The 14,669-nt window shown below is 36.0% G+C and overlaps 1 protein-coding gene across 1 annotated transcript in view; it reads right to left on the bottom strand.

The window, feature by feature from the left end:
* Window positions 1-14,669, bottom strand: part of MAJIN (membrane anchored junction protein) — a gene marked incomplete at its 3' end in the record, with an annotated part of 41,368 nt that overhangs the window by 938 nt on the left and 25,761 nt on the right. The window contains exons 3-4 of the mRNA XM_083360299.1: window positions 2,606-2,651; window positions 1,738-1,813 (exon numbers count right to left, since the gene is read on the bottom strand). Coding sequence (XP_083216425.1) covers window positions 1,738-1,813; window positions 2,606-2,651 — 122 coding nt within the window. The remainder of the gene's footprint in view (window positions 1-1,737; window positions 1,814-2,605; window positions 2,652-14,669) is intronic.

Below are 14,669 nucleotides of genomic sequence, written 5' to 3' on the forward strand. Positions count from 1 at the left end.
TCTAAATGCAGCAAGGGCTAAGGAGAAATACAGAATGAAATGAGACAGAATTATACAAATGGCCTTCCTCTATGCCTGGTACCTGTTGATCAGGCTACATTTCAACAGGGGCAGAACATTCTCATTAGAGAGTGCAACCTGTGCTTAAAAATATCTTGGCTGGCAGGTGAATTGAGGCTGAAGGGAATGACTGGAAACAAATGTGCTCCACCCTTCTTTAATGCAGTAAGGCAATGGTGATGCTGACAGCAAGTGAGCAAGGAATCCACTTCTGTCTGCATGCCCAGCAGCACTTAGAAGTAGACACAGGACGGCCATGGAGAACACATGCGCTAGAGCAGCTTCCAAATTAACACAGTTGTGATTGCCCATAGTAACCACACTACCACCAAGGCCTGTAGTGCTAACAAAGCAAGAATAAGGAGGAAACGTAGCACCCCACTATTACCAAAGGCAACTATAACCTTGGTGCATTGCAGCACTAGCCTCAAGAACTTTTAACTATATGAGACATGGTCTCATAAGCACTGACTGGACAGTTGTAGCATTCATGCATGAGTCCCCAAAAAGAGCAAAAGTCATAAAAGCAATAAACAATATAGTCCCATAAAAGCCCGTATCAGCAGAAGGAGCAGAAAACCTGCCTTCACTCAATGGTGACACAACTAGCAGGCCACAGCTAACCAAAAACAGTATTCTTTCCAGCTACCTTCTGCATAGCACAGGACTAGCTCTCTTTCAAAAAGTACTAACCTCATTAAAAAAAATTCTAGCACTCTTTGTGAAATATCAAACAATTACTATGGAAAATACCATCCAGGTATTATGCAGGCAGATGCCTCTAGTCTTCCCTGAAGACCAATTCAAAATGATTATGAAGAGAAGCACCTGTAGACTAGAGGGAAGAGGTCATGCTCAAAATAGTTTAAATTAGGCCTCAGGACCTGAGGGGATCCCAACCCTAGACCACATCAGCAAACAAAGAATCAGAGAAGGGTGCTGGATCATATTCATAGGACAAAATATCCACAGGAAAAGAAAAATATCACTGTCAAACAGGAATGGCATAGGATGACTTTAAGATGCCTCAGGTATGGGTTAGGGATGGGACTAAGACAATATCATGAGGATTTAAAGGGGGGGAGTATTTGTGGAACAAAGGAGAAATTATGAAGAGACAGAAACTTGGCGTTTTTGGATAACTTTAGTGACTATAGGAGATTGTTTTAATGGGTATATGTAACAGAATTTTTCAAACCAGAAAATTATATTCCTACTCTATTATAAAAAATACCTTATTACCTATTAAAAGAGCCACATGTCTTTAAACTGATCATATTTACACTTACTAATCAAATTATATTCCTTTTGGCCAAAGCTTATTCTTTTTCTCAATTCTACATTGCTGTTTATATATTTTTTTTCCTTCTCTGTACTCTGATATGTCTTGTTGGTGTTGATTGCTTGCTGAGACAAATAACTCTTTTATCTGTTAATGTTATTATTTATCTTTGTTCCCAATTTAACTACTATATACATCATCACAGAAATGTGTAATGCTTCCAGGTTTTCTGGATTAAAACTGTTAGCATTCCTAGTTCATAGTACTGAGTACCTTGACAATACCATTAAGGGTTTTCACCTCTATGATGTAGGAAGAGTCATATATATGGTCCTGATATCAGGCTGGTTGCATAAATCCCATATTCAAATTATTGCACACCAATGAAAGGATACATGGAAATATGATCAAATGTTCAGTTGTAAAAGGGCATAAACTATCAAGGTTTCCAAGTACTACTCGAATAGCATCCTGAAAGATTTAAAGAGATTTTAAACATTATTAGTGCTTGTAAATTTATGATAATTAAACGGGGACTCACCTAGCTAGAGTCCTGCAAAATTGTTCTTATAATTTAGTTTAAATCTAATAATTGCCAATAGATCATCTTTCTTCTTCCTTCCTCCAAAAACAGGATACTCTTAACACTAAGACAGAGTAAAAAAAGTTCAACAAACTAAGATACCTGTCTGAACTCTGAACATACTGTAAAATTGGTAACATGCTACATATAGATATCTCTCATGCTACATACATACTGAACGTACTAATACCTCTCTAAACTCTGGACACACTAAATATTTCTCTGAAATAGGTAACTTATTTTACTAAAAATTATAATGATACATTAAATCTACTTGGATTTTGATCAATAATACAATAATCAAGAGATATTAATACAACATTTACATACCATACCTAGCTTGATACAGGTATTTCCAAGAGTTATTTGTAAGTTATAAGTATTTGTTTAAAAACAAAACAAATAGCTATTCAAAGAAACCACAGAAAATAAGATGCAAATATAATCATTGTGACATTGCCCATATCAAGAAATTCTGCAGTAGATTCCATCGATTACAGAACCATTTTTAGGGTGAGTCCTCCCAATTAACTCCCAAACAAGTATAAACTCTAAGAATCAGCATGATTTGAATAAAGCTAACCTCTACTGATTTCCCAAAGCAAAAAGGATTAAATCTAAATTCCACATTCCCTACCTGCTACTTTTTCATATAAACAAATATTTATTTCATATCTCACCTGTAGCTCCTTACTGACAATGCTTTCATCAAGGTCAGTATTAACGCTGTGAAAAAAATGTAATAGAAGATAACTGCAGAAATCAAGAGAAATTGAACAAGTATTCAAACTGTCCTTAGTTCAGACTAAAGATCTATAGTTCTCTTAGGGTGTATCTATAATGCCCATTTTGTGCTACAGTTACATGGCTGTTTAGGCATTCATTCATTTTTTTTCTTCCAGCCTAAACTCAAGGAAGTTTCTAGACGTTTTCCTCTTTTTTATTTACATTAGTCAATTAATTATTCTGTATAAATTTTGGATGAAAAAATTGTTGGCCACATTAAAAATGTACTGAAAATTCAGAATTAAAAATATTAGGTGGAGTGCTGGCTGAGTAGGATAACAGATGTGTTGTAAACTTATACTTTTCTATATTTCTTGCTAATGCAAGGAATGGGCAATAAAGGTATGATAACTCTATTGCTGAATATCTATCCTTACATTATTTCAGTAATTCTTACAGCACCCTGTGTGGCAAGTAATGTAATTATCCCATATTGGAGTAATGAGACTGAAAGGATAATTTACCTAATGCTATAGAGTTCAGAAACAAAACTGGAATCAAAGATTTCCAGTTATACCTATTCTCTTCATCCTTATTGAAGAGCAGCCTAAATTTGCATCTTATTATTTCAAATATAATTCTTGAATTTTACAGGTTTAATTTGTCCTTTTTAGGTTCTGAATCAATATTTTTGCTTTATGGCTTTATTTTATTTCTGCTTTGTGACTGACAAATTTGAAGAATTTTAGATTAATAGAACTATCACACTTACCTAATTGTATTGCCATATTTGATCTTAAATTTGTATACATTCACACCAGCATGAAAAAACCTTGTCTCAGGCATTGGATATGTAAAAGGTTTCAAAGATGTGTGTTCTAAAGTCCAACCTGCTAATAAATAAATAATAAGAAACAATTTGTATTTCATTTTAAATTTGATGTTATTCATAGACAAAAAAAATCTAGGATGATCAAATTTGGTTTTTAAACTCTTTCTATAAGTTACTGTTTTATATGTAACAAAGATTACCCAGGGCTTTTTTTCTCATAGAACGCTCAGAACGGAGTTCCGGCACCTTTTTTGGATGGAACCTTGTAGGGTAGGCAAAGTGGGTTGTATGACATGTGTGAATTCCGGCACCTTTTTCTTTTACAAAAAAAGCGCTGAGATTACCTATTTTAATATTTTATTAAATATTAACTATTATATTACATTCTCATTCATACATAGCTCGCAAGAACAACTGCTTTTTAATCATTTCCTAAGAATCTTCATATTTTTCTTTCTAATTCTTTTTATAAGTGAATGAGAAATTAATATGAAAGGAAAATTAAGTTGATCTATATTCTCAAACTATTGCTGGCAGGATCAACAAAGACAATTGTGTTATCTTAGATTTTAAGCCAGCAATGTGCTAAGAAGATAAGTATTAAATTTTAACTAAAAACTAAAAAAGGCTTTTTCACTAAAATACTATATTATAGCAATTTAAGTACCCTGCAGGAATCTGAGCAAGGAAATATTTTAGTATATATTTAGTAGTAAATGATTTAAACAGTCACAAAGTAAAATATTTTAGCTCTCAAGAATTATATCAGTCTGATTTATATGCCAAACAGGAGAAGTAATTCATAAAAGTCTGTATTTTCCTAATGCAGTATAAAAAGAGGCAACAGATTTCAAGGATTAGAATTGCTATGCTATGCAGAATTTACAAAAACTCTGGATAATTTTGCTTTTTTTCCCAGGGCTTCTGTACCTGAATAAAATATGCAGCTACCTTAAGAAAATTAACACAACATTTATAGAAGCTGCACTTTTCAGGCTTGTGAGGGGGAAAAATTAATAATAGGAGAAACGTGCTTGACCCCTATGGGGTCCAAAGCACTTTTTCCAAGTCATATTTAAAGTGTGCATCCAGCCCAACAGAATACTGTACAATCTTTAGTACTCAGGCAACATATCTTAATATCCACAGACGGGAAATAACAGTGGCTTTTCTCCTCTGAAAACTGCCAAGCCTGGAACTGCTCAACACACCTTACAACTGCATGCAAGGACAAAGGAACATGTGATTGTCTTGCCACGGATAAACTGATGCTGTGAGATAAACATATCAAAGAAAATTATGAAACCAGATTCTTTTTTGCCCCTTGGCAGCTATTCATGCTTTATGCAGAGAAACTTTGTCCGAGTGTTGCCACACCTACTTAAAGGTGTTCTATTATATCAACAGTTTAAATCTAAATGTTTCCTCATGTTTATGTCACATGAATCCCACCTGTACGTCTCTCAGGTACAGGGTCCCTGAGTCCATGCTTAAGGAAGAGAGGCTATTTCTAATTCTGTGACTTTGAACATAGTTTTTAATTTGGCTACAGAAGCTGTTTTGATTAAAGAAACGAATGCAAGTACCGGTACCTTCGTTTCTACATAGAGACAGCTTCTGGATTTGTGCTTGAGATGGAAAAGAATGAAACTTTGATTTTGGGTTTCACTGATTAGATTGATTGGTTGTTACAGAAATGGCTAGCTAGTTTTTACTATTGTGAAAAAATAAAAAGTTGAGACTCGACGTTAATGCTTTATTCTACTGCAACAGGGGAAGTCGGAAGTCAATCTTTTTTTTTCTTTTCCTCCCTATCCCTCTCTTTCTTCTCCCTTTTTCCTCCCCATTGTGTCCTACTATTTGCTTTGTATTTTGTATTTTACTTTACATCTTAATGAAATGTTTTTAAAAAGAAAATAGTTTTTAATTCACACCTCTGCTACAAATTCTTTTAACTCCCCACCAACTACCCAGAATGTTCTCTGGATGAGCACTGTTTGACATTAACAGAACTGTAGATTATTTTATGCATTAGTGCTGCTTTATCTTGCTGGAAGAAATTCAGGAGTAAGTCAGCAGTTCAGTGACAAAACACAAGACCTCTGTGCTTAGCTGCAGGACTATCAAGAACAAGGTTGCCCTCTACTGGAAACTACACTTTGTTCTCTCTTCTCCAGATCAGGACTTGGAATACTGGAGAAACTTCGGTTGCCATTGGTAAAGCCAAATCCATCCAAAAGTAAAACAAGAATCAATCCTATAAGTCAAGGTACATTTTACAAATGAACTGAAAATATTCCTACATTGTATTCAAAAAGTATTCAGACCCATTTCACCTTTGTCAATTTTGTTATGCCGCAGCCTGATTCTACAGTTGTTGAAACTCATTTTTCCCCCTCATTAATCTACATATAACATTTATTTATTTTTATTTTTAAAAACGTTTTATTAAGATGCAAAGTAAAATACAAAATACAAGGCAAATAGTAGGCCACAACAGGGAAGAAAAAAGGAGAAGAAAGTGAGGGATATAACATTTAGAAGGGAGGCCAAACAGTTCAATCTTGGTTTCACCAGACCAGGGAATCTTGTTCCTCACAATCTGAAAGTCCTTCAGGTGTTTTCCCCCCCAAAAACTCCAAGCGGGCTTTCATGTGTTTTGCACTGAGGAGAGGCTTCCGTCTAGTCAGTCTGCCACAAGGCCCAGATCAGTGGAGGGCTGCAGTGATGGTTGTCCTTCTGGAACTCTGTCTCATCTCCACACATGATCTCTTGACCATCGGGTTCTTGGTCACCTCTCTTACTAAAGCCATTCCCCCCCGATTGCTCAATTTACAGCTATTTCTAAAATTCTGTTTTCACTTTGTCATTCTGGGGTACTGAGAGAGAAAAATGAATTTCAACAACTGTAGAATCAGGCTGCAGCATAACACAATTGACAAAAGTGAAGGGGGGGGTCTGAATACTTTCTGAATGCACTGTAAATATTTGGGTAGTTCAAAGAACACCTCTGGATCATGCTGATAAAATTAGTAATTTATTTCCTGGGCTTGGCTCGTACGTAGAACAAAATTTAATATATCCATGTGGCTCATAAACATTTTAAACTTGCCTCCTCCAGTGAGAATATTGAATCAATTGCCTCAGTGGTCCCCCTTCAAAAATGAAAATACCTCCCAGATATGATCTATCATGGATTCTCATAGGAAATTGACAACATTAATTGGAATTGACAATATGAGCTTATATTTTTTTTATTTGCTATTATTTGCTCACCTTAGTCAAAACTGAGATGTTAGATGTTTAATAAAGTGCTGCTCTCATTCCCATCCCATGAAAATTTCCATACCCCTTAACTTCACATTCCTGATTTGAATGATCAAAGGCTGATTACTCAGATTATCATTATCATTCTGTTTACATCAGGATACAAACTATTTTTATTTCTTTCTTGTGCCCATTCAATATACTTAGAGCCTAGATCTATTTATATCTAGAAAAAGAGTTGTGTCTATTTCTATCTACTATATATTGATAAAGTTCTAGGAAGAAACTGTGGTTAAGATGGAAATAGAGATATATTTAATAATGCATATTGGTTGTTCAGTACACTAGCAGAAAAGCTTAGGCAGTAAGCACATCAATCTCTTGCGAAAAGAGCAAGTGGTTTGGGGCACTTTTAAACCCTATTTTTCATGAATAAATAGACTTTCTTGGACCACAGTCTATTTCACTAGATACTAGGTGCATAGTCCTGATACAACAATATTATGTATATGGGAGAGAAAAGAGGAATTTGAGTGCCAAGCCTTTTTTTTTGCAATTTTTACCCAAAGAAATTCTTATTTTGGACACAGTATTATATTTCTCATTTAATGTACAAAATTGTTCTTTACTCTCAATTGTGTCCTCAACATATAGGAAACTATAGAGAAACTTTAAAAACAAAATATATGTAACTGAATTAGTCCTTCAAAATACATGAGCAGTATCGTAGTCAATTGTTTCCCAAGCCTTTCACTCTTTAAATTGCCAGTTTTATCTGCTGTTCTATATGTAGATGAATTTTGCTCCAAATCAATCTCGATGACTACATGTCTAGGCCAGGGCTTTGCAAACAGTGGTACAGGTTCCACCTGTGGTACATTGACACCTGGCAGGTGGTATGTGAAAAGTGGTAGCGGAGGAGGTGAATGAGCTGAACCGGTGGCAGCACCACACAAGCCTGAGTGAGAGATGGCTGGAACTGCAGGGCTGTCAGGGCTCAGCGGAAGTGCCAGGATCAGTGCCAGGCTCTAGCTGGAGCTTAGCACTGATCCCAGTGTTTCTGCTGAGCCCAGAAGACGTGCCAATCAGCTGGAATGTTGCAGCATCTCCAGGGTCTTGTGATTTACATTCAGATGCTTGGCAACTGATTCATATTTATGATGGTCACGGTGTCCCAGAGTGACCAAAACCTGCTGCAACCACCCAGCAAAGGGGGGGGGGGAATAAAAACCTTGGAGAGGAAGAAGAGCGCCGCCAGGCGGGCAGGCAGGTGTCTTGCTCGGCTGTGGCTAGGGGGCACTTTTTTCAGTGCCATTGTAACTTCGAACAGTCATTAAGCGAACTGTTGTAAGTCGAGGACTACCTGTACTTCATCACTTTTTTCCTTTTTTTTGGTCATCATGTTTTTGACACCTTGCTAGGCAACTGGTGGTACTCGGATGTTGCTATATCCTAAAAGTGGTACCATGGGTGAAAAGGTTGAAAGGTTCTGGTCTAGGCATCGTCTTGGAAGTATTTTGCTATTACTTTCTTCTTGGATATTTTTCATAGGAGATGCTATGCAAATTAAATCAGAATTCAGTCAGTAATGACTATCAGAATTTGATTCCAGGTGTGAGGCTTCCTATCTCCCCAGCTGATCTGCCCAGCCAATTTAATTCTGCAGAGTCGGCGCTCTCTGGGTTGCTTTGATTAAGCAATGTTATATTTCAGCACCCTGGAAGCACACTTTCTTTGTAGCAGCACCTACCCTCCAGAATGAACTACCCCTGAAAGTCCAGATGGCCCCCATTCCGCTGTTGTTCAAAACAACCATAAAAACCTGGAATTTGGCAAGGGAAAAGAGACCCCTTGCTTCCCACATGCCATAGTTTATCTTTATCTATTATTGATAGTGATTGTTGTGAGCTTCCCACAGTCATTTGAGAGTCAGGCTACATATAAGTTTAATAAATTGTTAATACTATTAATATATATATGAAAGAGAATATGGCATTTATTATTTGGGAGTAGCCTAGAAAAGTATTGATTTAGCACAGATGAACCTGTGTCTATTTGTGGTTCTCTGCTTTTGGGAAGAACTACATATAAGCATTTTAGCATTAAATGCTAAATAACAACTAACAAAACAGCTAGCTAACATGTTTCACATATGGTCAGAACATTCTTCTTCTTCTACTACTACTACTACCACTACTACTATTATTATAAAACTTTTATTCATAAAACATGAAACTCAATCAACTGAACACTCAAGTTGACTGGCAGTAATGGTTGATATGGGTTCCTGCCAGCATCCTAGATATCAACCAGGTATCTCCTTAAAATGTAAGATGTTCCAAGTAGCGCAGGTTTTTTTAGCTTTGCTGGAGTTATTGCAGGAAGCTGCAATTTCTTGATGTATTTTGCAAAGTTTTGGGACATAGTTCCCAGTGCCCCGATGACAATGGGTATCACTGTTACACGTTTCATCCATAATCATGCAGTTTCAATGGCCAGGTCGTGGTATTTCATATTTTTTCCCCAGTTCTTTTTCTTCTTCTTTTTATATTATATTATAATTATATTATATTATATTATTATATTATATTAATTATATTATATTAATTATATTATATTATATTATATTATATTATATTATATTATATTATATTATATTATATTATATTATATTATATTAATATTTATTATATTATATTATATTATATTATATTATATTATATTATATTATATTATATTATATTATATTATATTATAATATTTATTATATTATATTATTATTATTGTGCATTAGGAAAAAGGAAGATTAATTTTCTTATTCTAAAGGTTCTGCATTCTATTTTGTGTCCCAAATGCATTGATGTTAAAAATATAGCATTTCTTAATCTAAATAAAATATAGCATTTAAGTTTACATCAGAATAGAGGAACAACTTAGCTATTCCTAGACAGATGCAGTCCAGAAAATGCATTTCTAACAACCTATCAGGAATATACCACATTTCAAAATTCAGGCTATTCTATAGTTGCAAGAAAAGTATAAGATGATGGTATAGATCTTAATTTGGTAACAAACACAAATTTCTTATGATGATGATGCTAGAGTTCTCACAAACCTAGTTCATAAACCAGCACTTTTTAATCCTTGGTAGAGCAGTGGGCTAATGCCTCTTTAAGTAACACCAGCTGCCTGCAATTAGTACAGGTTCGCATCCCACCAGGCTCAAGGTTGACTCAGCCTTCCATCCTTCCGAGGTAGGTAAAATGAGGACCCAGATTGTTGGGGGCAATTAAGCTGACTTTGTAATAATGCCACTGGGGGGGGAGGGGGCGAAAGCCCTAATAAGCAGGCATATACATAGAATGAAGGCTATTGCTAAGCACATTGGTTTGTGCTTAAATTGTAAGCAGCCCTGAGTCTTCGGAGAAGGGCGGGATATAAATGGGATTAAAATAAATAAATAAATAAATAAATAAATAAATAAATAAATAAATCAATAAATGTTTATTCAGAAGTTTGTTCTGCATTCAGTAAAATTATTCATTTAATATTTAATAAAGGTTGGTGTCATGTTTTTATTGTAAATTATCATGAAATTTTGATAGCATGTGATACAGAAATATATAAATACCTTGCTCTCATTTTGCATAACCAATTGCAATCTTAACCAATTATAATTTCTATGCTTAAATAATGAAAATTATCTAAATATTAAATAATAGAAATTTGATACCCTATCAGCATGATGTGTATCTCACTAAAAAACATGCCTTGCACTTCAACATGACCTCCAGATTATATTTTCTATTTTTAAAAAACCCTCTTTTCCCTGTGGCTTGCTTTTATAACAAATCTTTCACACAGCACTGAGTAAAATGTTTCCCAAAAATGCATTTCTAGCTGAGATGGTTTCATAATCTGGTTACACAGATGGACAAAGGAACTAAAACAATTATTACTTAAACTGCATTAAGATACAGAAACAACTGCAAATAATTAATGTAAGTAAAACCACCACCAATTGGAGCCTACTACACTGATGTTGTGGGCTGTGAAAGACATGTGAACTTCAACACTTTCTACATTTCTCACATATGAAATGTTATGCACTCTGTGGATGAGTTTAGTACCCACATTTTAAATATTGCATTGTACTGCTTATGAGCCAAGCATGGTGAGGTAGTTAAGGTGTTGGACTAGGAGCTGCGTGACTCATGGTTTAGCCTGGTTTAGCCTCATGGGCTGATTTTGAGCCAGTCACACTCTTTCAACCCAAACTACTGACAGGGTTGCTGTTGTGGGGAAAAATAGGAAGAGCACTATATATGCCACCTTGAACTTTTGGCCCTTAAAAATATATATGTCCTATCTTCTAATACATGTCGCTGAATATATATGGTTCTGGTAAGAGCCTTGGTGGAGCAGTGGGCTAATGCCTCCTTAAGTAACACCAGCTGCCTGCAATTAGTGCAGGTTCGCATCCCACCAGGCTCAAGGTTGACTCAGCCTTCCATCCTTCCGAGGTAGGTAAAATGAGGACCCAGATTGTTGGGGGCAATTAAGCTGACTTTGTAATAATGCCGCTTGGGGGTGTGTGTGAAAGCCCTAATAAGCAGGCATATACATAGAATGAAGGCTACTGCTAAGCTTGTAAGCCGCCCTGAGTCTTCGGAGAAGGGCGGGATATAAATGGAATTTTTAAAAAAAACTATCTTTGCCCACAGGAAGCAACCTCAACTAGCATTATCTTTATTATGGCAAAGAGGAACACTTAGGAAACAAAATAAAACATGATGACCTTCAAGTGTATATCAAGTCTTCTATATGTTATAACACTAATATCTCTGAATCCAGCTTTAATATAAACCAATCGCCTTTATTTTTCAGGAAATACTGCTTTTATTCCAAGTGAAGATATAAGCGAACGAAAGAAAAAAAAGGTGAAGAATGCAAGATAAAGAAGAATATATATCAGAAATAAGCAGTTTAAAGTTATAGAATATAGATTATAGAGTCTTCTTCAATCATTGGATTACAGAGCAGGGAATTGAAGGCGAAACTCCTACTGTATATTACAAGATGTAATTCAGAATGGGAAGGCAGACCAAGTTATCTCTTTGAAAACAGAAGTTTTAGGAAAGTAGAAGAAATAAAAAATGAATGCATGATGATGCTAAGATGTGCCGCAAAAACATTATCCTAAATTTTAGTTGTAAAGCAAGAACAAGAGTATTTACTATCTGTTGAAACATCAGGGAAAAGGTTAGGCATATATATAATTAAGAGACTTTCTGGAAGGTTCACATGAATAAAATATGAATGACTTGGGGGGAAAAACTTGATCAATTTTAAGGATCACTTATTCATTGTTTGGTTTGAATACCTACATTACAGTTGCCAGCAGATGTTGGCTCCTAAAATAGTTTTGAAACCTTATTTTGCTGTTATCAGTCAAGTTGGTGTTTTGATCAGAAGTAATTAAAGTGATTAAATTGTTAGAAAGAACAAAGGAAAGCTGTAAATAAATATTGGTTAAAATGTTTAATTTGCTATTTCTTAAGGTAATGTCCTTTTACCTGATAAAATACATTTACATGTTATTTTTTTAAAAAGTATGAAGGGAAGGAAGGGAAAGACTTCTGGGTTTTAAGTGAATTTCTACTAAATTTCTATTAGTTGCAACCAGAGGTGATTACTTACTGATGTTGATAATCATCATCCAGGGATGTCATCTCCCATACCTTATGTCAAACCTAGTATGACAAGCACCATCACATTATCATATCTCTATTTCTCTGCTATATGTTTTATGCATCATGCTAGCAATTTTATTGAACAATGAGATTGGGTAACAGAACAAGCTGCAGTCTCCTTCTTCTAATAAATAAGTAGCCACTGATTCAGACATCATCCGAACAGCAATAGTTCTATTAAGTGAAATAAATCAGCTTCCTTCCTTTTTCCAAAGCTGATTTTTTTTGCGGTGAAACAACACAGCAAAACCAAATAGCATATGTGTGTACTGAAAACTATTTTTAAAAGTGTCTTATTGGCCTGAATTTGCTGAAAAATGTGGAGTTAAAATCAACTGCTACTGTTTTTCCCCGTAATTTATATGGGAAGGGGTCATACAGTTATATGCCTCTGTTTATTTTCTATGCAATTACATTGATGATATTTAGTTGCTAGATTAAAATAAGCTTAAGTACAAATATTTTATTTCTCAATGTGTAAATCATTCACCCCTTTAATCACTCTGAATTTAGTCTTTAATTATTCATGTTTTGTAGAATTTGATTTGCTCCAAATACAGATGCTCTGAACAGCTTTATGTACAGTAGGTGAACTGACTGTATTACTTACTTTTAACATTCCTATCATGCACTTTAACTAAAAAGGGCTTCCTGAGTGCTTACATATGAAAAGTTGTGAAATTGTTCCTGTTTTTGTAATGCAGGCTTATTCTTATTCACACGTAATTAAGGAGAAATTATTGACTGAAATAGCTTAAACACATTTCTGAATAATCATAAATAGAATTGGACTACAAAGCAGCAAGTCCATAAATTTTCGCTGTCGGGTAGCAAACTTATTGAGACTAATACTCAAGCTTCTTCCCAGCTAGAATTGGTTAATTGGGAACCGTCCAGAGTTGGTTATAAGACAGGCAGCTATACAAATGTTTTCAATAAAAATATAAGCAAGTTATAATAATTCCATTAGTTATAGCAACAACTGTTGCCATTTAAGGAATTTTACTAAGTATATTACCAGTTTTTTCTTTCCTAAATCTCAGCCACATAGTGTGGTCATGACAACTTCATATGAAGTATGGATGAAATTTGACAGATGGGCAAATGGAAATTGGAAGTGAATTATTTTCTGCATGCACCTTTCCTTTTCCCCAGAAAACTAATTCTCTCCGTTTCTCTCTTTTGGAAATCCACTAGAAGAGAAATATTTATTTCATTTATTTATTTTATTATATTTATATACCGCCCTTTTCCGAAGGACTCAGGGCGGTTTACAGGGTGATTAAAACAAAAAGTACAAAAGTTAAAAACAATTTAAAAAATTATATCCATCCCTGAACAAATAAAACCCCAGTTAAAATTAAGATTGAAATTAAAATTAAAATTCTCAGCCTGGGCCAGAGAGCTCGAAGAGCCAGGTCTTCAGGTCCCGGCAGAATGAACGGAGGTCGGGGGCAGTCCTAAGCTCCACTGGCAGCTGGTTCCAAAGGGCAGGCGCACCCACTGAGAACGCCCTATCCCTGGGTGTCGTCCGCCGGCAATCTCTTACCGGTGGCACCTTGAGAAGACCCTCCCTGTGGGAGCGCACTGGACGAAGGGAACTTGATGCTGGCAGCAGGTGTTCCCTCAGATATCCCGGACCCAAGCCATTTAGGGCTTTATAGGTCATCACCAGCACCTTGAATCTCACCCGGAGGGCAACCGGAAGCCAATGCAGCTCGCGGAGTAGAGGTGTTACATGGGAGTATCGGGAAACCCCCATCACAACTCACGCGGCCGCATTCTGCACCAGCTGAAGCCTCCAAGTGGTCGTCAAGGGCAGCCCCATGTAGAGAGCGTTGCAGTAGTCTAAAGCTGAAGCAGAGAGAGACCTTTTAATTAAGGATGTGCTGTAAATAGCTGCAACTCTACAACTATTATATTAATGTGTGGGTTGGCGATAACAAAGCAGGAAAAGAGGATCTTGGGACCAGATATGACCATTTGGTAACCACTAACCAGATTTCAAGTCAGTTTGATGTATGTTGTGATTCAGGGTCAGCCTGTGGGTTCGGCAGTTGGGTCGGACGACTCAGAGGAGGGGGGTGTTGAAGAGCTTGCTGAGGGGACTGGACAGCTTGATGAGAGCCCCCAGCCAGGCCCCTCTCATCTGGTCACGATGCAGAC

Source organism: Vipera ursinii, assembly GCF_947247035.1.
Source record: "Vipera ursinii genome assembly, chromosome: 3".
Taxonomy (NCBI): domain Eukaryota; kingdom Metazoa; phylum Chordata; class Lepidosauria; order Squamata; family Viperidae; genus Vipera; species Vipera ursinii.